The 26,313-nt window shown below is 44.4% G+C and overlaps 1 protein-coding gene and 1 non-coding gene across 5 annotated transcripts; both read left to right on the forward strand.

Annotated features, from left to right (window-relative positions):
* The first annotated feature begins 530 nt into the window (after positions 1–530).
* On the forward strand, positions 531–25,973 carry Cwf19l1 (CWF19 like cell cycle control factor 1). 4 transcript variants are annotated; one of them, XM_021151341.2, is made up of 14 exons: positions 531–627; positions 2,973–3,057; positions 3,921–3,999; positions 4,652–4,753; positions 6,789–7,003; positions 8,714–8,832; positions 11,366–11,450; positions 13,022–13,162; positions 14,382–14,493; positions 15,413–15,492; positions 21,233–21,442; positions 22,169–22,288; positions 22,915–23,012; positions 25,341–25,973. In XM_021151341.2, the coding sequence occupies exons 1-14, from the start codon at positions 605–607 to the stop codon at positions 25,483–25,485; spliced, it is 1,614 nt and encodes a 537-aa protein (XP_021007000.1). In that variant the 5' UTR covers positions 531–604; the 3' UTR covers positions 25,486–25,973. The 4 variants fall into 4 exon arrangements, with proteins under 4 accessions (XP_021007000.1, XP_029328388.1, XP_021007001.1 ...); XM_029472528.2 differs by having other exon boundaries at positions 8,714–8,781; XM_021151342.3 differs by lacking the exon at positions 531–627 and having other exon boundaries at positions 3,937–3,999.
* On the forward strand, positions 21,838–21,983 carry LOC115030010 (small nucleolar RNA SNORA12). Its single transcript, XR_003835605.1, has one exon. It is a non-coding gene; the product is annotated as a small nucleolar RNA SNORA12 (small nucleolar RNA).
* Positions 25,974–26,313: the final 340 nt, after the last annotated feature.

Below are 26,313 nucleotides of genomic sequence, written 5' to 3' on the forward strand. Positions count from 1 at the left end.
GAGTCCTTACAAACTCTGTAACTCTAGCTTCGAAGGATCAGCATCTTTTTAAAGATTTATTTATTTATTATATGTATATGTAGGTACACTGTAACTGTCTTTAGACACACCAGAAGAGGGAGTGAGATCTCATTATGAATGGTTGTAAGCCACCATGTGGTTGCTGGGAATTGAACTCAGGACCTTCAGAAGAGCAGTCAGTGCTCTTAACCTCTGAGCCATCTCTCCAGCCCCTCAGCATCCTCTTTTGAGTCCAACATGCGCGCGCATGCACACACACACACACACACACACACACACACGACTACAAACACGCAGGCGCACAGTTCAGTAATTCCAAATGTTCTAAAACAAACAAAATAAGACATTTTTTTTCTATTTTAATTCCTTCATCCTTTTCACTTTTTCCAGAGTTACTTTCCTTTAAAAAAAAAAAAAAAAAAAACGCGGAGAGATTTTTACCCCTCTACACGCCCCATAGCTAGGTGATTTCTATTGGCTGAGTGGTGTGACGTCATCTTTCTGCGCTCCGGCTTTCCAACCTTGAGCGCGCGTTCGTGTTTCTAGCCTTTGGTGGCCGTCCCATCCTTGGTTGTCATTACCGATGGCTCAGAAGCCGCTGCGTCTGTGAGTGACCTTGCATCGGTAGACTCAGGCACATAGGAGAAAGGGAGAGAGGCAGGAGGAGGAGCGGGGGTCTTTCTCCACACCGGAAGGGGAAGACGGAGGGGAGGTCGCAGGGCTGCTGGGAGCTGGAGTGGAGGCTTCCTGTTCTCGCGTCCCAGTTCATTTCGCCCTGGTGTCTTCAGAGTGTCTTTGGCAGAACTAAAAACTTGCTGAGCCGGACTTCCTTTTCCTTAGGCCTATTCTGCCTGCGACACACCATCTCCTTGTCGTTTCTCCCGGAGTCGCACGTATTGATTAGCCAAATACTTGCAGACACGGGGTGCACGCATGGGTTTTGTCAGACAAGATGAGCATTGTCCTGTCCTCGCGTACTTTTGTTTGCGTGGTCGGTTAGCGAAGACATGACTTCATTTAGAAAGACTAGTGTATTGAGCAGCGGACAAGCGTCGCACAAACCAGTTCCCGCCTTGATAGCTGATAGTCTAGACTAGAATAACAAGTGTTAACGAATGCGGGAAATGTAGAGAAAGGGTTGATGGTTCTGGAGGGTGTATAATAACGATATTTGGCTTAATATAAGGACTTAAGGCTTTCCTGAGAAAGTGAGGATTTAACTCTGGCAAATATTATTGTATTTAACTCAGAGAAGACATTGAAACGTTTAAAAACTCCTTAGTGTGATCTAGTTTTCCTTATGGAAAGTGATCCTGCTTAAAAGTTGGGAAACAAATAAGAGCCAAAGTAGAAGGCAACAAGCATTAGGTAAAGTAATGGCAGAGCGAAAGTTCAGGAATGGATAGTCTGTTAAGCAGGTGGACTCACAGGGCTTGGTGATGTTTTGATTGTGAGAAACCTCCACTGTAAGGTCATAGATTTCTGTCTTCAGTCATTGGGATCAGAAAATGCTGAAAAGGGGTCCAGATCAGATACTGAATATGGATTGTAACTGTCAGGGATTGATAATCAACAGGGAACAGAAAGATGTTAGAGGCTCTCAGAGGATAAATTAGACTGCATGATAGTTAGGACAAAATTTGTTCTGAAATGGTATATGGATTTCTGAGATTTTGAGAAAGTGGCTTTCTCAGCCCACCAGGAAGCTACAGAGACTCGGCCTTGATGGATAGGAAAAGCTTTGAGGTTGAGCACAGTGGGGCTCTTAGGAAAGAGAACTTCCCTCGAGCCTAGCAGAGGCAGAGTGATCTGTCTGCAGTTTGGGAGAGTTCAGTTAGGAAAACTTAGAGAAAGTACTGGGAAGACAGGCCAGGACCGGAGGAAAACTCTTTCTACAGGAAACGAGGCACTGTGTGATGTTTTTAGGAAGGAACATTAAACGGAAGCAGAGAAAGCACTATGGGGTCCATAAAGTCTACCCTGCCTCCCAAACCACGACAAAACAATAGAATCTATAGTATCTTGAGTTAAAAGATGTTAAAAAAGTAAGTAAGGGCTGGTGAAATGGCCCAGTGAGTAGTGGCACTTCCTGCCATGCCTGGTGTCCTGAGTACAGTCCCTGATGACACACGTGGTGGAGAGAGGGAACTCTCTTTGGTGGTTCTCTGACCTTCACACGAACACTGACACATGCATGCCCTCCCAATACAATACCTCCCCTAAAGTGAAAACAAACAAACGATGTAAGTCAGAATTGTACAAGTCAGAACTTAGATGTTAGAGCAAGTCACTTCACCGATTGGGACAGTCCCCCTCGTCAACCTTCATGCTTGTCATTTTCTCCTCCCTGCCCTGTAACATGTTATGCTTGCCTCACATCATAGCCTTTTCCATATATGCTTGTGATTGGAGCCTCCCATCCCTTATTGTAAACTCTCTGAGGCTTTACATGAGTCTAAGTGCTTCTGTAATTCTAACGTGTTCTTAGGATAGTATGTGGCCCATTGAGCTTTGCATAGTGTAGTTGTCCAGTTGGTGTTTGCTGAACGATGACTGAAGCCGTGTAGCAAGGCACAGGCCGTGGAGGTGAGGAGAACAGAATGGGTGTGAAACATGGTTGGAGACTCACTTGGACTTAGATTAAATAAGGAATTAGCTGACTCTTAGTGACCAAGTTGGTGATAAACCCATCCATAAAATTTAAGAATCGGAAGAGGCTGGCTCAATTTTGAAGACACGAAAAGCTAGTTTTTAGATATGGTGAGTTAGAGGTATTGGTATTCAGAAAAGTCTGCCTGGTAGCTCAGAGTAGTTGATATTGACCATAGGTCAGAAGATGCCTGCTGGGACTGGATCATATCGCTAATCTAAAAAACAAGTACATTTATACCGAGCCTAGCAGATCCATTTGTGTTTCCTGAATTGCTATCATGTTTATCTCTTGTTTGCAGCTTGGCTTGTGGAGATGTTGAAGGAAAGTTTGATGTTTTATTCAATAGAGTTCGGACAATTCAGAAGAAAAGTGGAAACTTTGATGTAAGACGATCATTTTTACTGAAATTTTACACTGTAGTCAAACATTAAAGTACTGATTCTTTGTTAATTTTATGAGTGACTTTCCCATTTTTTGTTAGGTTGTGGTTTTTGTCCTTAATTACACTAAGTAGCTGTGGATTGGTGGGAGGAGGGAGGCGGTCTGTGCTGTTCACTTCTTTACACTGTTGGGATTGAAGTCTTGTTACTTTCTTACTGAACCAAAAACAAGCAGAGAAACACATTGAGCAGAGCTGCCAGTCTGACACCTGGATTGATAAGCCCAGATCTGCTTCATGAGTGTGCGCTGTGGATCAAATCAGATAACAGATGTGCAAGTCTTTACCAAAGAAAGAATGAGAAATGAATGTTGTGTGTGCTTGCCACGTAGACTATGAGTCCCTAGGACACAGGAGAGGATTGGAGGGTTAGGGAGGATTTGTTCGTTGGGTTGAGGGATAAGTAAAAACAGCAGCAAATGTGGTGGTCTTATGCCCCGTATTTCTGAAGTCTAATACTGTAGTTTTGTATTTCACGGACAGATTCCTTATGCACCTGTTTCAACACTGCTTTGTATTCCAAAGAAGGAGGATAGAGAGGCCTTGGGAACCTTTGGAAAGCACATAAATTCTGTCTTCTGGAAGCTCGTTTCCTTCACTTTCCCCCCACCCTCAATTTGGAGTGATTGACAGACAGTGCATCGAAGTTGAATAATTCATAGAATTATCGTTAATTAAATTAATGAAGAAATACTTGGTTTGAGACTATTCAATAGAGTAATTAGCTGAATATTACAGTCAATGTAATGTTTAATTTTTTTGTTGTTGTTGTTTTAATCTCATATATCTTTAAAAAACTCATTTTAGCTGCTGTTGTGTGTAGGAAACTTTTTTGGCTCTGCCCAGGATGCTGAGTGGGAGGAGTATAAGACTGGCAACAAGAAAGGTAGAGAAATTGCTGTTGTTTAATGCATGACTTCTAACAAAATCTCAGGGGCTGTGGTTGCTGTTGGGCCATTTCTCACATATTAGTTGCAGAAGAATTTCTCTCTTGGCTGGCATAGCTGCTTTTGGGGAGTTTCTCTCTTGGTCTTGGTAGCACATGCTCATTATGCTAATACTTGAAAGGCTAAGATAGGAGTATCCTAGATCTGTGACCGGCCAGCCTGGGATACGTGGTTAAAATAAAATAATGAAGGGAGTTATGTCCCTCTTAAACTCTGCATTGAGCAGAAAAGAATGCATATATATATATATATATATATATACACATACATACATACACACATACATATACATACATACATATATATGTGTATATATATGTATGTATGTATGTATGTATGTATATGTATATACATGTATGTATGTATATTGAGCATTTGAGATGGCAATCCTTTGGTCTGGTGACATCACTTAGCCATGAAGCTGTGGGGTTGGATAGGAATCCTTGGTAATGAGTGTGTCCCACGTTTAGGCTGTGGAAGGAAGGCACAGGCTCTTGACTTTTGCCATGACTATTTTCCCTATGAGGAAAGGTCTCTCAGTGTTCAGAGCAGATCCAGTAACCATATGGTGGCATGTCTGTCTCCCATTAGCTCCTATTCAGACATATGTGCTTGGTGCCAATAACCAGGAGACAGCAAACTATTTCCAGGATGCTGATGGCTGTGAATTGGCCGAAAACATCACTTACCTGGGTAAGTCAAAAAAAATTTTGTAATGAATTTAGTAAAAAAAAAAAAAAAAAAAAAAATTAGAGATTAATCTCTCAGGAAAAGTTTTGACTGGCTTCTTCTGCCATTACTGCTTGAGAGAGAGAATAAGCATTTCATTTTGTTTTTCCCTCTGGGGAATATTTTCCCTCACAGTCTGTGTGTAGAGCCCTTTGGATGGTGATATTTATTCCTCACTGTTTCTCTGTTTCTCCTCAATCTCCCTGTGTTCCCGAGCCCTGGACCAACCACCTTTTCAGCCAACCAGAGTGACCAGTCCCTTAAGCACTTAGGGTATACGTTACATTCAAATAGAAGAAACTCCTCCTTACACTGACCTTGCTGGATGCTTATGCCTTACTTGATCATGTGGCCTCTAACTGACTTTACTCTAGGCTCAGTCTAGGCTCTGGTGGCTCAGGTCTCTAGTGTTCACCCCTGGTGTTTTTCATCCCTTTTGTCTTTTTTTCCGTTTTAAGGGACACTCTAATTCCCGCTCAAAACTGCTCATAGCCCTCTACATTTCTTCAGTTTCAGGACAAAGACAGTTGTCAAGCGTTGCAGTTGTTCCCTCCCCATTGTCTGACTTAGTCTGCTGTGTACATGACATGATCGTTACTCAGCTCATTATGCTCTAAAACAGCCCCTTCACAGTGTCTGTGGTCACAGATCTCAGAAAGCCCCTGTATTTCCTTGTTAGAAATGCCTTCTTCACCATTCCCACCATAGTCTGTCAGTGCCTCCGATCCTCTGTGCAGTTGTGGCCCTCACAGAAACAGTTTTAGCTTTCTCCACTCCTGAGACTTCTTTAGGCAGGATGGATGTTGAGGAAAACTTTTATAATATGGTTTAAGATTTATTATTATGTTGTTAGTTATGTCACTGGCGATCAAACCCAGGGCTTCACACATTTGCAAATATGTCTTCTGCCACTGAACTGTATCTCTCGTCTCCGTGCTTTACTGTTATGTGTGTGTCCGTGTGTGTCTCTGTGCACTTGCCACAGTGTGAGTGTGAAGCTCAGGGGACAACCTGGTGAGTTAGTTCTCTTCTTTCACCTTATGTGGGTTCTAAAGATTGAACCCAGGTTCTAGATTGCAAAGCAAGCACCTTTCCTTGCTCCATCTTACCAGCCCTGCTTTTAACAATGATTTATTATTATTTTCTGTATAAGGGTGCATTGGTACACATGTGTTCCTGGTACTCTTAGAGATCTCCTGGAACTGGAATTGCAGACTTTTGTGAGGTGCCATGTTGGTTCTGCACCCAGATCCTCTGAAGGAGCAGCCAGTGCCCTCTCTTAATGCCTGGGCCTTCTCTCTGCCCTCTGCCTATTTATTTTTAGCTACAGTTGTGAGACAGACATTTTGAAATCTGAACATGGGTCCGACTTGTCACAATCCTCAGTGTGTTTTTTCAGTGTGTGTTAAGAACACTACTGTATTTGTCAGTCATGTTATTTGGTGAATTCCACTCAGTTCCTTCTTTCAGGAAGTGGTCCTGTTGGACCTGTGATAGCCTGAGGTACTGCAGCTGAATAGAATTTGATTGTTCTTTCTAGAGTAGATCGGCTACTATAGAACCTGGGGAGTTGGTAACATCTACAACCATGAAAAATAAAGCTGAGAAGAGAATCAAGCTGTCAAGGGGGTAGAGTGAGGGGAAGCCAGGAGGTGACAGTACTGTGGTGACAGGCTGGCATGGATGGGGAGCAGGGGAAACAGGCGCTCTAGGGCGTAGACACCAGGTTCATAGAATCTGAGTGCAGGGTAAGAGGCCACTGCACTCCAGTCAGTGACCAGCAGCCACCACAGAAGAGCTCTTCAAACTTAGGGAACAGGAGTATTGTTCTCACAACAGCCAGCCTGGATCCTGGCAGCCAGAGTGTAGCTCCAGCAGTCACACTTACTCAGATGAGTGGAAAGGCAGAGAGCCAGGAGATGGAGCCTTGGGAAAGAGGAAGTGTCACATTTCCTCCTGCAGCTTTGTCTAAAACTCATTCATTTCTCTTTGAATCCAGGTCGGAAAGGCATCTTCACTGGAAGCTCGGGGCTGCAGATTGTATACCTCAGTGGGACAGAGTCCTTAGATGAACCAGTCCCAGCCTACAGCTTTAGTCCCAAGGATGTGTCTTCTCTGAGAACAATGCTGTGCTCGGCTTCCCAGTTTAAAGGTGTTGATATCTTACTCACGTCCCCGTGGCCCAAGTACGTGGGGAGCTTTGGGAATTCCTCTGTGAGTAGTGCTTGTTCAGTTGCAATTTTAAAGCAAATTATACTGGCTTAAGTTGGGGTTTAAAGTTTTTCTCTCTATTTTGAATATGTTAACTCTTAGTACCTTTTACTAGAAACATTTTGTGAAAAAAATTCAAGATTCTGTAATGTACATCTACTGACAAAAACAGTTGATCTCATAAAAATATAATTTGCAGATAAGATTGTGGAATCTTAATTATAAGCAAATGGTTCCTGGAATTATGTTCTCTACCAGTATTCTCCCTTAGCCTTCTTTATATATTTTGTAAGTTTATTAATTCCCAGTGGAGAGATCTATAGCTATTGGCATTCCTCCAGTTGCATTTATTTCCCCTTCCATTCCAGAATATTGGGTTTGGCTATCACTGTGTATTTCAAAATTGGGTCATTGTGAAATTGAGTCCAATAGTGTAAATATTTACAGATAGGGAACAAGGTGCTGAGCCTGAATTTCTGTTATGGACACAAATCTGGAATGCCCTGGAGGCCACCCCTGCATTTTTATTAATAGTCCTGAGAAGGGGCAGTTACTGTAAACGATGACATAACAAGGCCTAAGAAGACCTTGGGAAGGTTGTGTAATGGTAGAAAGCATCAGCTGAGCCTCAGTGGAGGGAAATGTAAGATTGAATCTGGGAATAATTAAACCCTCGCAACTGGATTCCGAGTTCAGTGCTGTCCCAGAGCGACCTGTGTGTAGACCCGTCCTTCCTGACTCAGTACTAAGTGTCTGTGATTATAAAAGTCAGTAGGATGCCAGTGTCATCAGGGAGAGTGTTTGACAACAAAGAGCCTAGTTTCCTTACCAGCCTGTGGTTCCTTCCCTTCTAGAAAGGGTGCCCCTCATTTTGGGAGAGCAAAAGCCAGCACAGGGCAGTAGGGGCGGAGACTTTGGTCAAAGTTTGTAAACAGCCATATAAGATTTTTATGAGGAAGGAAGCAATATACGTAGCTATCTTTGTGATACTACAACTAAGTTCAAGGTCGGTCACCTTTCTTTAGCAAAAGCTTGAAGTAAGGGGAGAGCTAGGAGTGTTCTGTGAACAAATCTACCATGACAAAATATTTCACTGGCAAGCTTCTGTTTGTTTTGTTTTGTTTGAGACACGGTCTCTATATAGCCCTGGCTGTCCTGGAACTTGCCATATAGACCAGGGTGTCCTTGAATTTATAAAGATCTGCCTGCGTCGGCCTCCAGCCTCCCAGGTGCTGGGTTAAAGCACCGCTAAGCTCTCCAGCATTGGTGTGGCTGTGCCGTTTCCTCGTCTGAACAGCAGAACAGCTTGTGTGGTTCTGAGGCCCTGGACTGGGTGCTCTAAGTGTTAGTGTTTACTTTCTGCATTGACCACAGCTTACTCTGTCTGATACACGTGCACTATAAATCGTATTATGCAGATGTAGTTTATAGAGTGCAGGGAGAGACCTCTTTTCAAAAGAAGTCTTAAAGTTTGTTTTAGAGGTTACTATGAAGGGATTGCCTTACCTTGTACCCTCTGGTTTCCAACAATTGTGCCATTTCTGTAATTATAATATTCCAGTGTTCTTACATGTTTGATTGCCCTAGGTATGCAGTTCACTGCAAATTCACATCTATGTATAAATTTGAAAGATATATCAAAGGTGTTTTTTGTTCTTTACATTTCTTTATAATTCCTGAACCTGTGTCAATAACCAAGTTCCCATTCACTAGGGAGAAGTGGACACCAAAAACTGCGGCTCTGCTTTGATCTCCAGCCTTGCCATGAGCTTGAAACCGAGGTATCATTTTGCTGCTTTGGAAAAGTCGTATTATGAGAGGCTTCCGTACCGGTGAGCAGCATCTCCAGGGGCCTCTATAAACTCCCAGCTCTTGTTCGCTTTTAGCCGTGTATCTTGGTTCCTTTGAGTCTACGGCGGGCACTATGTTAGTTTCATTTTTGTTGCTGTAGTAAAATATCAACCCACCGAAGACAGGGTTTGTTTTAGTTTATAAGTCCAGGGGAATCCGTCCTGGGGGAAGGCATAGCGTAGCAGCAGGAGGCAGGGAGCTGACTGATCACACTTTCCCTGTGATAATGCAGGAAGTGGGCCAAGGCTATAGACCTTCAAAGCCCATCCCCAGTGACATATTTCCTCCAACTAAGCTCCACCTCCCAGGGAGTTACAGAAACTGCCCCAAATAGTACCACCAGCTGGAGACCAAGTGTTCAAAACCACGTGACCCTCTGGAGGTCATTTCCTATTGAGGTGCCACACTCATAAGTTTCCTAACTTGAGATAAAGGAGTTAGACTATAAGATTCTAAAGTTTAGGGTTTACTATTACAGTGCTGGGTGGTCATTATAGAGTATTAGGTCCTGGTTTTTGTTTTTTTGTTTGTTTCTTTTTTTTTTTTTTTTTTTGAGACAGGGCCTCTCTATGTAGCCCTGCTTATTTTAGAACTTACTTTGCAGACCAGGCTATCCTTGAACTCACAGAGATCCACTTGCCTCTGTCTCCAGAGTGCTGGGATAAAGGCATGTGCTACCGCACCTAGTTAGGTCCTGCTTTCCCCAGGTCCAACCAGCATACAGTGTTTATTTAGTCTGGAGTACTCAGCGGTCAGCACAGTCGCTGTGGCGTTAGGGGTTTCACTGTGTGAATCAGGAACTTCCATTGAGCTAGATGGGCTGCTTGCCTGTGACCCCTTACACTTACAGGCTGAAGTAGGAGGACTTCAGTGAGCTCAGGGCCAGCCTGGGCTATAGACTGAGGCATTCATTTATCTCTGCCCACCAAGAATTTGTACTGAGACTCACCCTCCAACACTTCAGAAATTTCTTTTACTCACATTTGTTTTACTTCAGTTATAAATGTTGATTAGTGCAGCATACTTTTAAACATAGAAAAACTAAACAAAACAAAACTGTTTTACCATGTCTCTATGACATGTCAACTATTTTTAAAAAATCAAAGTATACTATGTATTAGTGTTTGATGCATATCTGCTCAGCTTAGAACATACTTAGTCTCACTGTTTTCATGTGTTCTTACATAAGAGAGTAGCAAAATGAGTCCTCACACCTCCACCATCATCTGAGAGCCCTCACACCTCCACCATCATCTGAGCGCCCTCACACCTCCACCATCATCTGAGAGCCCTCACACCTCCATCAGCATCTGAGAGTCCTCACCTCCATCAGCATCTGAGAGCCCTCACACCTCCATCAGCATCTGAGAGCCCTCATACCTCCATCAGCATCTGAGAGCCCTCATACCTCCATCAGCATCTGAGAGCCCTCACACCTCCATCAGCATCTGAGAGCCCTCATACCTCCATCAGCATCTGAGAGCCCTCATACCTCCATCAGCATCTGAGAGCCCTCACACCTCCATCAGCATCTGAGAGCCCTCACACCTCCACCAGCATCTGAGAGCCCTCACACCTCCACCAGCATCTGAGAGCCCTCACACCTCCATCAGCATCTGAGAGTCCTCACCTCCATCAGCATCTGAGAGCCCTCACACCTCCATCATCTGGCTCCAGAAATCATTTGTTCACTTTACAACGTTTTAAAGAGCAAAAGTAGGAGTTGTAGTTCTTTTCAAAGGTGTCATCTCATTTCTTTGTTACATTGGCCCTATAAGGTTAGGGATACTTAAGTCCCACCAAGGTCACATGACCTGTGGTGAATACAAGACTTTTGCTCTTATCATGACCCGATGGAATCTTACCTACCTCACAGTTACGAATTAAAAGTAAAATGATAGTCCATGACCCTGCTTCTGTCCATCCCCCTTCCTCTCACTGTCTGGTTTCACATAAGCGCACACATGCACATGCAGGCACACTTTTAAATCTTAGGTTTTATAGAAAATGTGTAGTATTTGTCCTTCTAAGTTTGTGTCTCTTTATATAACGATTTCTGGTTCAGTCCTTTTCCTGCAGATGGCATGCTTTTGTTTTTATTTATCCCATTGTGTATGTGCTCCATTTAAAACCCCATTCATGGATCGGCTATTTGGGCCACTCCACTGTTCCAAGTGAAGAGTATAGCAGTAAGCAGGACGAGGTGTTTGAGCATAAGCCTAGTGGCACCGCAGGTCATGTGCTGGGTGGCTCTGATTGTGGTATGTGAGATGCCCCGTAATGCTGCTCAGCTTCACAGTCCCACCAGCAGCATTTAAACGTCCTTTTTCCCATCCCTCAGCACCGTCTCTAGTCCCATTAGGATGACGTGAAAGAAGGAAGATAACCTGGGGCAGGTGGCACTGGGAGGGGGAGAGATTACAGCCAAGTATAGATTCCTGTCTGAACACACCATAATGAGACCTATTGTTTTGTAAAGTGATGGAGATCTGTTCCCTTTCCCATACCTTTCAGAAACCATGTTGTTCTACAAGAAAGCGCGCAGCATGCCACTCGCTTCATAGCGCTGGCAAATGTTGGAAATCCAGAAAAGAAGAAGGTAAAGATTTGAGTGGTTGGTGGGTTACTTGGCCTTCAGAGCTTCTGGCCTCGAGAGTCTTCCGTGGTCCCCGAGTCCCAGCAAATTCAGTGGCTCCTTGTAAAGGCTAGGTTTCCTTGAGTGGTTTGTAGGCAGTCTTAGAGAAAGGCGTGGCTCCCTGGGATAAGCCAGTGCAGGAGAGGCCTTCCTCCTTTCCACATCCATGTGCTTGCCTCTGTTGCTACACAGGAGCTTGCTTCAGGAGATGTGCATACCTCCTTCCAGCAGCCTTAGTGAGCTGGAATAATAAATTCCTGTGGGGAGTATTTTCCAAACTAGGCATAATGGTGCACACCTGTAATCCCAGCGCTCAGGAGGTAGTGACAGGCAGATCTCTGTGAGTTCCAGGCCATCCAAGGTTATATAAGACCCTGTAACAATAACAACAATCAAAACAAAACATGTTTGCATGTATGTATGTATATTACCTCCTTGGTTTTTTGAATTAGTAGTTATACCTGAAATCCAGAAAATAGTGCAGATGGTGAAAGAAAATAAACCAGAAAAGTAGGTTGTATTTCTCACTTCCCTGGGGATGCTTTGCTCTTGCTAAAAGTCGAACTGCAGAGTGAGACAGCTAAGACAGAGTGAGTGATCAGTGAAACAAGGGACAGGCAGTGGTCCTCCTCTGTGGCCGATTGCTCCGCGTAGCACGTCGGAGGCAGTGCTCAGAAGATAAACTCCTGCCCTTTGCTGTAGTTTAAGCTTTGAAGCCCATTCTTAGTAGGGCTAGACTTTTAGCTGACCTTTCCCGCTGAGCAGAGTTCTGTGGTTTGGTCTCTTACTCAGTCCCAGAGATGCATAAGGCAGCTCATCGTAGTCGTGTTAACTTGACAGGCACCATTCGTCTCAAAACTGTGTTCCAGGCCACAGCCTTCCCAGCAGTGAATGTTTCTCTTTTCCCCTTTTCTATACTCTGAGTCTATCAAATATCGATCCCCCCACCCCAGTTAAACAGAAGGTAAAATCTGTCCTATGACTTCAAGGTCCATTATTTTGTTGAGGCAAAACATATATTTATGCCTAAAGTTTTTTGATCTTACGCTATTAGCCCAAGATTTATAAAATATATATGTATTGTTTTCTCGTTTGCTGCTAGTCCCTAAGGGAAGGTATCAGGCTCTGAGAGAATTGTGTCAGAGGTGTAGGCCTACCTTTCCAGTTGGAATGTTCACTAAGAAGATGGAATTGGAGTCCATGGTTCTATTGGCAAAAGTCAACCGAGCAAAAGATGCAGTGACAGGAACAGTTTGTCTTCAAGGCTTGTAGAACAAGTCCCCTTGCAGTAAGGGTTGTCACTGTACCCGTCTCCAAGTGAGGAACCTAGTCTAAGGGCTGGAGCTTTGACCTGTTACTCATTACTGTGTGAGCCTCTGTGGCCATTGCAGAGGCCATCGGGTCAGCATTTGCTACACTGCTGTAGCACCACGACAGTCGAGACTTTCAGAGAAGTTGTCATCATAACATGATTGGTCACAGTGAGACACAAGCCTTTTCCCTGACATTACACTCTCTCTTTTTTTCCCCTCAAGTATCTTTATGCCTTCAGTATTGTTCCCATGAAGCTGATGGCTGTAGCCGAACTGGTAAAGCAGCCTCCAGATGTCACCGAGAACCCTTACCGAGACTCTGGGAAGCAGGCAGCCGGAGGGAAACAAATTCCTGCCCCTCAGGTAGGATCCAGCTGTGGGCTGGGATTCAGGCTGGCTGCGCTCTGTGGGCGTGCCTTTCTTGCTTATAGTTTCATACATCGAACAACTTCAGTTTTTGACTCTTAATGGTTTTCCTCTTGGCAAATCATGGTAATATTTAGAAAATCCTGCCCAGTGGTAGGTGTGCACACCTTTAGCTCCAGCAGAGGCAGTTGCAGAGCCAGGAGGATCTCTGACTTCTCAGCTAGCAGGATTTATAGAGTGAGTTTCAGAATAGCCACGGCTACACAGAGAAACCAGGTCTCGAAAAACCAAAAAAAAAAAAAAAGAGGCAGCGTCGGCATTGGAAATCAAGCTCATTTTTACAGTGTATTTGGGGCTAACGGCTCTATGCTGAGTCTTTGTCTAAGGTGATTCATACTGTTTTTCCTTGTCTGAAGTTGATTATTCTCAGTTTTTGAGGCAAGGATCTGTTGGTGGCAGAGATTTATGATTTTGTGATAATTTCTTGTCGAGATTTACTTTGAAGACATTTGAGTTTTTTTTTTGTTTTGCTTTTTTAAAATATATTTTATTAGATATTTTCTTCATTTACATTTCAAATGCTATCCCCTTTCCTAGTTTCCCCTTCAAAAATTCCCTATCCCCTCCCCCTCCCCCTGCTCCCCAACCCACCCACTCCCGCTTCCTGGCCCTGGCACTGAAGACATTTGTTAATAGCTGACTTTAGTAATTAATTTTCTCCCCACTAAAGCAAGGCTGATTGATCACATCTCCTTGTTAGGGTTCATGGTCTGTTTTCTTGGACTTTTCTGTCCACTCCAAAATCTTCTCTGCCTCCTCTTTTTGCCTTTGCCCCAAGTGGCTCATCCTCTCTCCCCTTCAGTTGAAGTTGGATCAGACTTGCTTTGTTCTGAAATTTCAGGGCTGTTCTCGCCGTTATTGGGAGAGAAAAGAGATAAGTGGACTTGGGTTCATACTGCTCTGGCCTAGAGGAAAATTGCTCTAGAGCTTGTGTTTAACTTATTTTTCAGAAGAGATAGATTTGGTAATGGTATGGATAAGTTTGCTGAGATGTGGGCCTGAGAGTCCCCCAGGCGTCAGGGTTGGGGTGTGTGCATCTTCCCTAGACTAGGAAGGAAGAACTGAGAGGCAGCAGATGTGAGTGGCAAGGGACTTCCCTCTGCTTGCTGCTCTGTCACTTGTCCCTGAGTAACATCCTCCCCATCCACCCTTGCAGGAAGAGTCAGCCTGTCAGTTCTTCTTCGATTTGAGTGAGAAGCAGGGAAGGAAGCGGCCGTCCACAGGCAGGGATAACAAGCCTCCCCATGCTAAGCAGCCTCGCAAGCCTCGTAAGTACCCTGCTCTCCCTTGAGAGCAGTAACTCGTTGGGGGAGTGTTTGGAAAGTTGCATTGCTAAGAGCATCTTCAGGCAAAGAGAAACTTTACAGAGCCACTAGGAGCAAAGTGAAAATAGAATCATCAACAAATGGCCTGACTCTAGGCTGAGACCCTTCCTGTAGGATGAGAGAAAAGCTCTTTCTGCCTGTATAAAACATGGTAAGTAGAAAGCTGACGTGAGCTCATGCAGTAATAGCAGACGGAAGCTGAGGAGAAGGACTGCCAGGCTGCCTCACTGAGAATGTCTTTTTTCACCCTGTTGTTTTAAAGAGGAGAACCTGAACCTAGCTAGGAAGGTAGACCCATGGCTGTGTGGCTAGCTGACGTCAGAGCTAGGACTAGAATTGGGGTGCCTGACCATCCCCCACCTAGATGAGTGTTCTCTCATTGTGGCCTATTGCCAGTTTGTATGCTGCTTTAGTTACGAGATGATCTATTGTGGGCCACCTACCTGTGGATCGATTATCAACTCAGAGGGCTTCAAAGGGAGGTTTAGTTTCATTGACAGAGGTGCCAGGCAGTGGCAGTCATAGTGAGAAACACAAGTCCCACCCATTGTGGCAGTCTTTGTGGTCTGACAGATGAGACAGCAGTGAATAATAGCAACGAATTCTCTGTTGAAAGTGTTTGTTAGTACTGTTGTTGGTGTGTGTGCGTGCGTGCATGCATGCCGTGGGAGTGAGAGGACAGCTGTCTGGAGTGGGTTCTCCTTCACTGTGGGTTTGGGTATGGAACTCTCACATTGTCAGGCCTGTGTGGCAAGCACCCTTACCTGCTGAGCCATCTCTCCGGCCACGAGGAAGCTTGTGGAGGGTGAGTATGTCTGTTGTGGTTGGACCATAACAACGCTTGCCTTTCTTTCCTGTGCAGCTCAGCCTCCAGGCCCTTGTTGGTTTTGCCTCGCCAGCCCTGAAGTGGAAAAGCACCTGGTGGTCAACATTGGCACACACGTGAGTCACCCCCATAGCTGGGCAGCAGAGCAGGAAAGGCCGGCAGAGAAGGAAAGGCCAGCAGAGAAGGAAAGGCCGGCAGAGCAGGAAAGGCTGGCAGAGAAGGAAAAGCTGGCACTTGGTTTTTACTAACATTACATAGCATATGATCTGTGTATCAAATTTACCCCACCTACCTTTTTTCTTTCTTTGTGAGTCAGGGTCTTTCTACATAGCTCTAGCTGTCCTGGAACTCACTAGACTAAGCTGGCCTCCAACTCACAGAGATCCTCCTGTCTCTGTCTCTGTCTCTGGCAATTGCTGGGAATAAAGGTGTGAAACAACACTCCTAGACAATTTTCACATTTTAAGTGTACAGTTCATTGATACTCAATAAACTTATTGAATTATGAAACCATCACCTACCAGCGGTTTAGATGCCCGATGTGATGCTGCATGCTTTTAATCCCAGTCCTCAGGAGGCAGAGGTAGGTGATGTCTTGAGCTCAAGGCAAATCTGTCTACATAGCAACTTCCAGGACAGCCAGCACCACACAGAGAGACCTTTGTCTCAAAAAAAGAAAATATGAAATGGGGGTTTAAAGTATTTCCATCAGCCCAGTATAATTTCCTAGACATATTTATATTAATTTCAATATCCATTCTCAGCCTTGGCCACCACTTGCATACTTTGTATCTTTAGGTTTGTGGGGTTTTAGACATTTAACTGAAATCATGTAGTGCATTTTGTGTGTGTGTGTGTGTGTGCGTGTGCGTGCGCCTGAGCCTGAGGATCCCTGGGGCTGGAACTATAGGAAGTTGTGAACCTCCTGACATGGGTGTTGGGAACTGAACTCAGGTCCTCTGAGCACAACCTGTGCTCTTGACTGCTTAGCTCTCTATCTAGCTTGGTTTTAACTTTTTAGGAATTTGTCAAACTGATTTCCAAAATTACTACATTGTTTTATGTTCCCATCAGCAACATTATGAGAGATTGACCTTTGCACATTCACGCCAATATTGCTTAAAGTCTTTTTTTCTCTTCTTGAGAATGTTGGAGACTGAAGCCAGGGTCTTGAGCATGATGAATAAGAACTCTGCCATTGAGATACATCCTTAGCCTGTTGTCTGCCTTTCTGGTTATAGGCACTATAGTGTTATGGAATCTGTTTCCTGAGCACTCCTTCTCTGTCTCCCTCCATAGGATTAATCTTCTGCATATGTCTTAGACTCATCTATGTTTCATGAGGTATTGAGTTGATTCTTTTAATTTCTCACTGTTTTAAATATTCCTCAGTTTTCTCTGTTTTAAATAGTGAAAAGAGAAGGGGATCATGTGTTTATATATGCATACTAGGTTTAAAATGTTGATATTGTTAGCGTGCATGGTCTTGTGACTTATGCCTGTAATTTCAGCACTCAGGAAGCTGAGGCAGGAGGATTGTCACAAATTCAAGGTCAGCGTGTACTACCTAAAGAATTCTAGGCTAGGCTGGGCTTCAGAGTAAGGCTTTTTCTTTAAAAACAAACAAACAAACAAACAAACAAATAAAAACAAGCCAAAAATATCCCTTGGAACTGAAGTTCATTAAGCATAAGAAAGATTAAAATGATAAATTCAGTTTGCCAGTCAAGGATTGTACTAGTGAGGGTTCTCTGGAGTAACACTATAGAATAAGTTTCTCTACATATTGAATGGTGATTTATTAGAATTACTTACAGGCTGTGGTTCATCTAGTCCAACAATAATCGCCTACCTATGGTAGGTCATAGAATCCAGTTGTCATTCAGTCCATGAGGCTGGATATCATAGCTGGCCTTCAGTATAACATTGGAATCCCTGAGAGTAGACTTTAATGCTAGTGAAGGAATAGACTTGTTGTCAGTGTGAAAGCAAACAGACAAGGAACAAAAGCTTCCTTCTTCCGTGTCCTCACATAGGCTTTAAGCAGAAGGCATGGCACACATTACAGGTGGGTTTTTCCCAACTCAAATGGTAGATATAGATTGTTCCACTTCAGATTAATCAAAAATTCCTCACAGGTGTGTCCTCATTTGGGGGTTTTAGTTCATTTCAGTTGGCAAATGGCAACCAAGCTATCACAAGTATGTAGCTTTGCAACTATATACCACACTTGATGTATCTAGGAAAATGACTGTAGTCACATGGTTGGCAGGCCTTGAATCAGTCTATGGACTGATGATCCTTAGTATGGTGGCCAGGCCGATGAATCCCTGATGAACACTGTGTCTCAGGGAAGTCGTTCAGCTTCATACTTCTCCTCAGAACTCAGTTCAGGCTCTGTAAAGACACGTCTTTTTCTTTGACTTCAGTGAAACTGCTAATCACCAGGGTTACAGTTACACTCTAGCCCCCCATGACTACACTGGATGTTCTCTAAGGCCAGCTTACTGTGTAACACTTCTGCAGACTGGTGTTGCTCATCTGGTTTTCATTGATTTCTTCTAATTTTGGTTTCTAAAGGTGACTGTCCTCTTCATCTAACAATCTGAGAGTTCCTTTTTTTGTGGCTTCCTGTAGACCAGCCAGAGTCTCACTTTGATTTTCACTTCCTTTCCAACTGGAGAGGTCTGGACTTACCTATTTATGTTTTACATCTTAATTATTAGCACCCTGTCCAGGGAGGTGTTCTGGAGTAAAGGCCTGCGACACACACAGTTGGCTTGTAAGACCTTGGATGAACTCTGAGAGCAAGCTGGCAGGCTTTTACTTTGTGGGTGTGTTCTTTTTAGGTCAGCTTTGGGCCCCCCTCACTGGATTACCTTTAGCCAGTCTTCTCTCACACACAGCCTGTAGTGAGGCAGGCTGTGAGCTGCCTTTTGTTTGGGAAGCATAAGAGGTCCCAGAGCCCATGGGAGAGGAGGAGGGGCTGGAGCGGTGGCTTGGCCTCTTGCTCCTCTCGACCTTGGGGAGAAATGTTCTTTCTTTGCTCCCACAGTGCATTCCCCAGGAAATGGGCCTGGGGATGATGAAGGAAACTGTTCCTGTGTGTCTGAAGCCAGCAAAACGTGTCTTCAGGCATGCGTTTGACCAGGCTCCCAAGTGCAAAGTATTTGAGCATTTTCTCCTAGACCAGGGCCTACCTGGTAGTCAAATCTACGCTGCTCTGCACTGCCCTTTTCTGGGCTTCTGAGTCTTTAGCAAGGGGCTTGCAGTAGTACTTGCGGCCATTGCTCTTGCTTTTCCCTTATTACATTTCCCTCAGGCTTTCTCTGCTATTGCTCTGCTTTCCTTCCTTCAGGAAGGTACATAAAGTAGGCCAGTGGTGTGGAAAGGGGAGAGTCTGCTGAGTCCAGGATGATGGCTGCACAGCCATGTATTCTACACAGGGAACTTTCCTTTAGGCTTTTATCCATGTACATGGTTAGAGACCACTCAAGTGTGAAATAGGTTAGAAGAGCTTGAAAGGGTGGGGCAAATTGGGAAAGTGAGAACCGGTGCAGGAGATCTGGACGTGCATTAGAGGTGTGGGCAGCTGCTTAGTGTAGCCTTTACATCGCTATAGAATGCACATCACAGGATAAAGCTGATGCTCTGGCAGTGGCCTGTGACAAAGGAAAGGCTAGGAAACAAGAGTTTCTAGAGTAACCTTTTCAAACAAATTCAGTAAAAATGGATATTTGTAAAAACTCTGAGTGCCTCTCAGGGTGTTGTTTGGTTACTGGTGAGGCTCTTCCGCTGTTACCTCAGCTAGCCTTAAATTTGAGGGCCCCCTGTTTTAGCCTCCAGAGTAGGTAGAACTATAAGTGTGTGTCACCGTGTCCTGCTCCTTGAGGTTCTGGTGAACTTAAGTCCCATGGGAAATCAGCTGAAGATGTGTTTAGTTCCCCGTCAGTACATCAAGGGGTCATGCTTTGGTTTGTAGCAAGCATATATGTTGTCACCGTCCTTTCTTACTTAGCTTCAGCTTTGGGACCACCACACTAATGGCATAGTTTTTATAAGTCCCTGTGTATTTGCCTATACTGATAGTCCTTGGCCTTTTCCTGCTCACTCAGAGCATCTTCCTGTCACACAGTGACTGTTAGAGCAGCACTGCTCATTTGGATGGCTTTGTTTCTGTGTTATTGTTACTGTTTGGCCAGGGCTGAGGCTGAACTCTGATTCTCTACCTACTGAGTGCTGGGGTGAGGGCACGAGCCTCCTCACCTGACTGAGTGCTGGGGTGAGGGCACGAGCCTCCTCACCTGACTGAGTGCTGGGGTGAGGGCACGAGCCTCCTCACCTGACTGAGTGCGGGATTAGGGTGTGAACCTCCTCACCTGACTGAGTGCTGGGGTGAGGGCACGAGCCTCCTCACCTGACTGAGTGCTGGGGTGAGGGTGTGAGCCTCCTCACCTGACTTACAGGTTGGCTTTTGTTTTGTTTTTAGGATTTATTTTGTGTGCGTGCTTATATGTGTGTTGCTCTTAAAGACTGACTGACATTGTTAGAAAACAGTCATTGTTAGAAAACAGAGTTCTCTGTCTCTTTGTATATGTCTGAGTTTGAGGTTTTTCTTTTCATACAATTTCCATATTATTCCTTTCACTTTGTGGAATTTAGTCAGCACCTCATAGCTGCAGGAAGACTCATGCTACCATGTTACCTTAGCCTTTTCTGTGAGCCCAGAAGTATATTGGAGATAGAGATGCAGGGTTGGATATGCTTGGGGAAGAAGGTAGGAGTCATTTTGAAATAAGAAGTACTAACTTTTTGTGGTTGAAGAGAAAGTGATAGTAACTGAAAATTGCTTTAAAGTTTTGATCCTGGGAGGGATAACCCGAATAGTCTTTTTGAACTCTAGCATTTAAAACCCAAACCCTTCTTGTATGCCTCTAGTTCATTTGCTATTTTCATGGAAATTTGTTAAAACTGACCCCATTCTTTAGAAGATATTTAAAAATGCTGTTCTAGGGGCTGGAGAGATGGCTCAGCAGTTAAAGCACCAACTGCTCTTCCAGAGGTCCTGAGTTCAAATCCCAGCACCCACATACTATACTTAGATATAGTAATAAATGAATGTTTTTTAAAAATGTTGTTTTAGCATTTAAAATCATGTATGTATGTATGTATGTATGTATGTATGTATGTATGTATGTGTTAAGTATATGGGTATGCCTGTTGCCTGTAGAGACCAGATAGGGCATTGGATTCCCTGAAACTGGCATTACAGGAGTTGAATCTAGGTCCTTTGGAAGAACAGCCAGTGCTTTTAGCTACTGAGCCATCTCTCCAGCTCCTGTTCTAACTTTAAAATCAAATCTTTTAAAATATAATTTCTATTAAGAATATCTTGGGTCAGGCATGCTGGGTCATATCTCTAATCCCAACACTCAGGAGGCAGAGACAGGCAGATAGATCTCTGTGAGTTCAAGGCTAGCCTAGTCTATAGCATGGGTTCCAGGAAGCCAGAGTTGTTATACAGAGAAACCCTATCTCAAAACAAACAAACAAACAAAAAATAAAAAACAAGCAAGCAAACAAACTAAAACAACAACAGAACAAGCAAACAAAAGACTATCTTGGACTGGGTGTATTAGTCCAGGGCTATAGCCCCAGAGCTTGGATGCTGAGCTGAGAGGATTGAATTTGAGGCTGCCCTGTACAACATAGCATGACCCTGCCATCCTGTCCTGGGTGGAAGGGGGCAACATCTTGAGCATTTTCTACTGTACCTCAGGCTCACTGTGTGTGTAGGGTTTTCTCTCTGGATGATCATACATATAGGCTTGCTGTCTTGCTTCTGTGATTCTTCAGTGCTACCTTGCCCTGGCCAAAGGAGGCCTATCTGATGACCATGTCCTCATCCTGCCCATTGGACACTACCAGTCAGTTGTGGAGCTCTCGGCAGAGGTGGTGGAAGAAGTGGAGAAATATAAGGCTACTCTGCAACGCTTCTTTAAGAGTCGGGGGAAGCGTTGTGTTCTATTTGAAAGAAATTATAGGAGCCATCACCTCCAGCTTCAGGTGTGTGTTTTCTGCCCAGGAACTTAGAAATCACTGTGGGGACCTTGAGATTGATAAATTTAAATAATGATGACTTTAGTATTTAACTTTAATACCTAGAGCATTTAATCTTGTTTTTATGATAATATTTTCATGGTGGTCATTTAGAGGGCTGGGGACATCTGCTGATAATCCCAGAGACGTCCACGCTGCAGGTAACTGAACAGCAGGACGGTGCGTGCCGGGGGTAGAAACAGTAGATTGTTAAGAAAGGCTCCAAGGGAGGTGTACCTGGACTTTGCTGGGTAAGATGTGGCTAGTTCCTGTGGAAGCCCAGCATGAATGAAGACTTAGAGGTAGGAAATAGTTTCCAGCTAGCATGGGGCTAGTACTTTGGAATTTGAGAGATTTGTCTCTTGGGTGGTAGTGTCTTCCTGGCGCATTTGTTAAGTGTTCAAATGGGCCTGACTCTGCCACATACATTATGCAGGAGCTGGCAAAGGCTTAGGGACAAAGAAGTCTCTCTTGAGTGTTTCCTAATAACAGATTGGCTCCCATATGTGACAGTCCTCATAAGTTTAAGTCCTACAAGCAGTCCAATGGAGGCTGTTTGGCCTGAGGAGAATCTCTGCTGAGGGGTGTTTCTCCACCCCAGTGATGGCTTTGCTACTTCCTCAAGACTTCAAAGACTCATCTTCTTTGGAACCAATACAAAGAGTTTCTTCTATTCCTCCCACACCAACCCAGGTCATTCCTGTGCCCCTCAGCTGCTGTGCTACAGATGACATTAAAGATGCCTTCATTACCCAGGCACAGGAGCAGCAGATAGAGCTGCTGGAGATTCCGGAACACTCAGACATCAAACAGGTGAGTCAGGGAGGGGTGGTAGTGTTCAGGGAGGAGTTAAGACTTGGTTCTCGACATGTTGAGCCAGTGGTGCTAAGTAGCGGACCATTTGGTACTAGAATACAGGATAATAAGACTAGAGGTGAAGACGTCATTGTAGGGAAGTCTCAGTGCTTTCCTAGAAGAGTAAAGAATTAGACTTTTCCTGGAGCTGGGAAGATGGCTCTGAGGACTTGAGTGTGAACTCCAGCAGCCGTGTAAAGGTCACGAGCTGGGGCATGTGCCTGTGATCCACGTGCTGAGGAGGGAGAGACAATAGCATCTCGGCCTAAATCGATAAGCTGCAGGCTCAGTGGGAGAGACCCTGCCTCAAACATGAGGTGACAAGAACTGAAAGAGTCACCCAGTGTCATCATCTGGCCACCACAGGCCATGGACACACCTGTACATGTAATCTCACACATGGGAACAAGTACACATATATGAACACATATGAATTAAACAAGGAGATTAGACACCTCCTAAGATGGGATCTTAGAAGGATGGGTATCACTGGGAATGTATTGGCATTTTAAACACTAGCTCCTGTGGTGTGTTGCACCTTTTAAAAATTCTTATTTGTCCTTATACATTTCTGTTTACTTCAGATTGCACAGCCAGGAGCAGCATATTTTTATGTTGAACTCGACACAGGAGAAAAGCTTTTCCACAGAATTAAAAAGAATTTTCCTTTGCAATTTGGAAGGTTTGTATGTTTTCACTGTATTTAGTGTACTTCATTTGATGTGTTATGAACGTGGTGACAGGCTGCGTGGACGGTTATGAAAACCAACTAGGGAGTGGTCCAGCCGCGAGAAGCTTAGAGTCTTGGAGCAGAGCAGTGCTACAGCCTTGTCTGGAGAATTGGAAGTACCATGAACAAGGAACAGTGTACTTAGAAACTTAGAGAAGGAAGAGCTCATTTCTGCCACATGCGAGGCTCCACGGAAGGCTGAGAGTGAATATATGGGAAACTGTAGTGGGAAAGACACCATGGGAGCTCCTGGTGGAGTACAGGGTGGCCACTGAGCATGTGCTGGGTCAGACACAGGCAAGATCTTGCTGGGCACTGTTGCATTCAACCTTCCAGTAGTGTTTATATCGTGTCATCCCAGCAGGCCTCCATACAGACATGAAATGCACTGGAAAGCTGCACTAATCCAATAACCCCGAGCTAAACTGCTGTCAGGTCCTTCAAAGTGAGACTGAGGGGCTGTGAGGGAGACAGCTTGCTGCCACTCCTATTGATGTAGTTTGATCCTTAGGATCTACATGGTAGGGGATAACAGATGCCCAACCATGCATGCTCTGACCCCGGGTTCTATGGCATGTGTGAACCCACATACAAATAAATACATAGAGTAAAAAAAGTTAAAGGGAAAATGGAAGTGAGCTTAAATTTAAATAGCCACACCTGGCTAGTGGCTACACTACTGCATATTGTACCTTAAGGTAAGTTAAGTAGCAGGCCCATGGTCTCACAGTTGAAGGTTCAAACCTTAGTGTGAACCAAGATGGAGGTCTTTAACCTTGTTATTCTGCATCATTCTGAGAGCCCATGTGGAGGGAAGCAGAAATGCACACAGCAGTTGTCTGCTGCTGATCTCTGATTGGCAGCTGTCCTCTGAGCACTCAAGTGTTCACACCAGGCTGTGAATGGCCTCCAGCCTGTCCTACACTAACGTGGGAGTAGAGCCGCCAAACGCAGCTGGGAACAAGCATCTGCTCCTCTCACTGTCTTTTCTTAATGTATGTGAGTTCACCGTAGCTCTCTTCAGACACACCAGAAGAGGGCATCGGATCCCATTATAGATGGCTGTGAGTCACCATGGGGTTGCTGGGAATTGAACTCAGGACCTCTGGCAGAGCAGTTGGTGCTCTTAACCACTGAGCCATCTCTCCAGCCCCAATCTTTTCTTAATCTTACTGCCTTAGCAACAGATGTGGATATGCACAGTGGGGACATAGGCAAGCAATGCCAGTATACACAGCCATGTACAGCCCACATCTTTTTGTGATCATGGTAGTTGTTTATGTTTCAACACTGAAAATTTTCAGAATACTAATGTACAATTGATACATTTTATACTTAATAGGGAAAATGGTTGTATCTTCATTTTACATATGAAGAAACAATGCTCGTGGTTTGCTGGGCAAACCCAAGTTTGAGTCTAGGTCCTTTGACTTTCAGGGGATTACTGTGATTCATTTCTGCCTTTTCTACTTAACTATACCTTCAGAGTTGAAATGAGCCCAGTAGGATTGCTTCTAACATATTAAAGTAAGTTAAAAGTAAAAATATATAAAAGTAAAAATAGAGAACTTAGAAGCTGCTTGTATATGTGTCTCTATAAGTTGCTTTTTTTTTTTTTTCACATTGAACTTCTCTGATTTACTCATACAAATGAGGGGACTAGGACAGGTAGAAGAACTTTAAGTCAGCGTGGGTATAACGTGTGACTCTGAACCAAGCCCTCAGCAAACTCAAGTCTACTGGGTATGTGAAAACTATAGCTTAAGGCAAAATAGAATCGCAGCTGGGCATGTGCTCTGATTATACAGCTTCTGTACGACGTCCTGTAAGGAAGGTGGTCTTGTAAGTGAGGGAATCAAGTCATAGACATGAAGTACCAGCACGTGGACTGGAGCTCTGTCTCTGACTTCCTGACACCTGGGGCTGTCCTCTAGTCTGTACCTGGGGCTGTCCTCTAGTCTGTACCTGGGGCTGTCCTCTAGTCTGTACCTGGGGCTGTCCTCTAGTCTGTACCTGGGGTTCCTTCCCTAAGTATTAATATGGTGCTTCCAAGTTGTTCCAGGAAAGGAGAAATAAAAGAGGTGGGAGAGGACACTTAAGATGGCAGTGATTTCAGTAGCTAGGATGGCAGAGATGTAGTCAGGGCAGGCGACCAGTGTGAGCTGTAAGCAGTCCACACACTCTTTAGATGACACTGAGGAGAGCTGGTGGCTGGAGAGGAACACAGAAGGGTGGCTTTCAGTTACTACTCTCATTTTCTCTTCTTTGTCCTCTCTGCAGGGAGGTCCTGGCCAGCGAAGCTATTCTCAACATTCCTGAGAAGGCTGACTGGAGGCAGTGTCAAACCAGTAAGGACGAGGAGGAGGCCCTGGCCCGCCGCTTCCGGAAAGACTTTGAACCCTTTGACTTCACTCTGGATGACTAGCCAAAGGGAAGGGCACACCACAGGTCACCGATTGGCACAGCAGATTGTTCCAACCTGTTCTTAAAATGAAATTACCGTCTCTCATGGGAGCTGCCTCCCTGACTCTTTTCAATATATTCCCATGGACCTGCCTGCAGCAGGAGGCCTCTGATTGACTTTTTAAAAAGAAGTCATTCTGAGATGCAATGATACGTTAAAAGAACATCTACTATGTATTTCTAAGAACAGCTCTGTTTCTCCTCATCCTCACAAGCTTTTAAACCTTTCGGATTGGGTATGGTAGCTCATGCCTCCTTTCTCAGAGACTGAGGGGTTATGGCTGGAAGATTGCTGTGAATTCAAGGCTACTCTGGACTACATAGTGAGTTTCAGGACAGTCTGGGCTATGACGTGAGACCCATCTCACCTCTCCATCCTTGCCCTCAACCCCCCAAAAATGCAAAAATAATGCCCCCCAAATCTTGTAAATAATAAAAAAGGGAACACTTTTCTAAGCCTGACAGATATCTTATGTTGCTTATGGCCACTGAAATGAGATTGTGTATGCGGTAGAGATCAGAGTTCTATCCCCGGCTCTTTTCGGTCTGGGGAAGGGAACCAAGCCCCGCCTCTGCTACTCCTACAGCATCTCCCTCACATGAAAGAGTCCACTCTGTCTTTTGGATATTTAACTCTGCTGTGCTAGGACATACTCTGAGATCCAGGAGTGTAGCTAGTGAGTGCCCCAGTGTGCTACCATTGGTACAGAGTTTAGAGTCTAATTTCAAAACGAAGTGGCAGATTAAGGGCATAAGATGAGTTGAATGTGTTGTGTTAGATGTTTAAAAT

This window comes from Mus caroli, unplaced genomic scaffold (assembly GCF_978045245.1).
Source record: "Mus caroli unplaced genomic scaffold, Mus_caroli_1 scaffold_20, whole genome shotgun sequence".
NCBI lineage: Eukaryota > Metazoa > Chordata > Mammalia > Rodentia > Muridae > Mus > Mus caroli.

Bases quoted from the DNA above. Each gene is read 5' to 3' on its own strand.
- Cwf19l1 (XM_021151341.2), top strand. From the start codon at position 605: ATGGCTCAGAAGCCGCTGCGTCT. The intron at 8,833-11,365 runs GTGAGCAGCATC...CATACCTTTCAG, and splicing joins TATGAGAGGCTTCCGTACCG to AAACCATGTTGTTCTACAAG. The intron at 22,289-22,914 runs GTGAGTCAGGGA...TGTTTACTTCAG, and splicing joins AACACTCAGACATCAAACAG to ATTGCACAGCCAGGAGCAGC.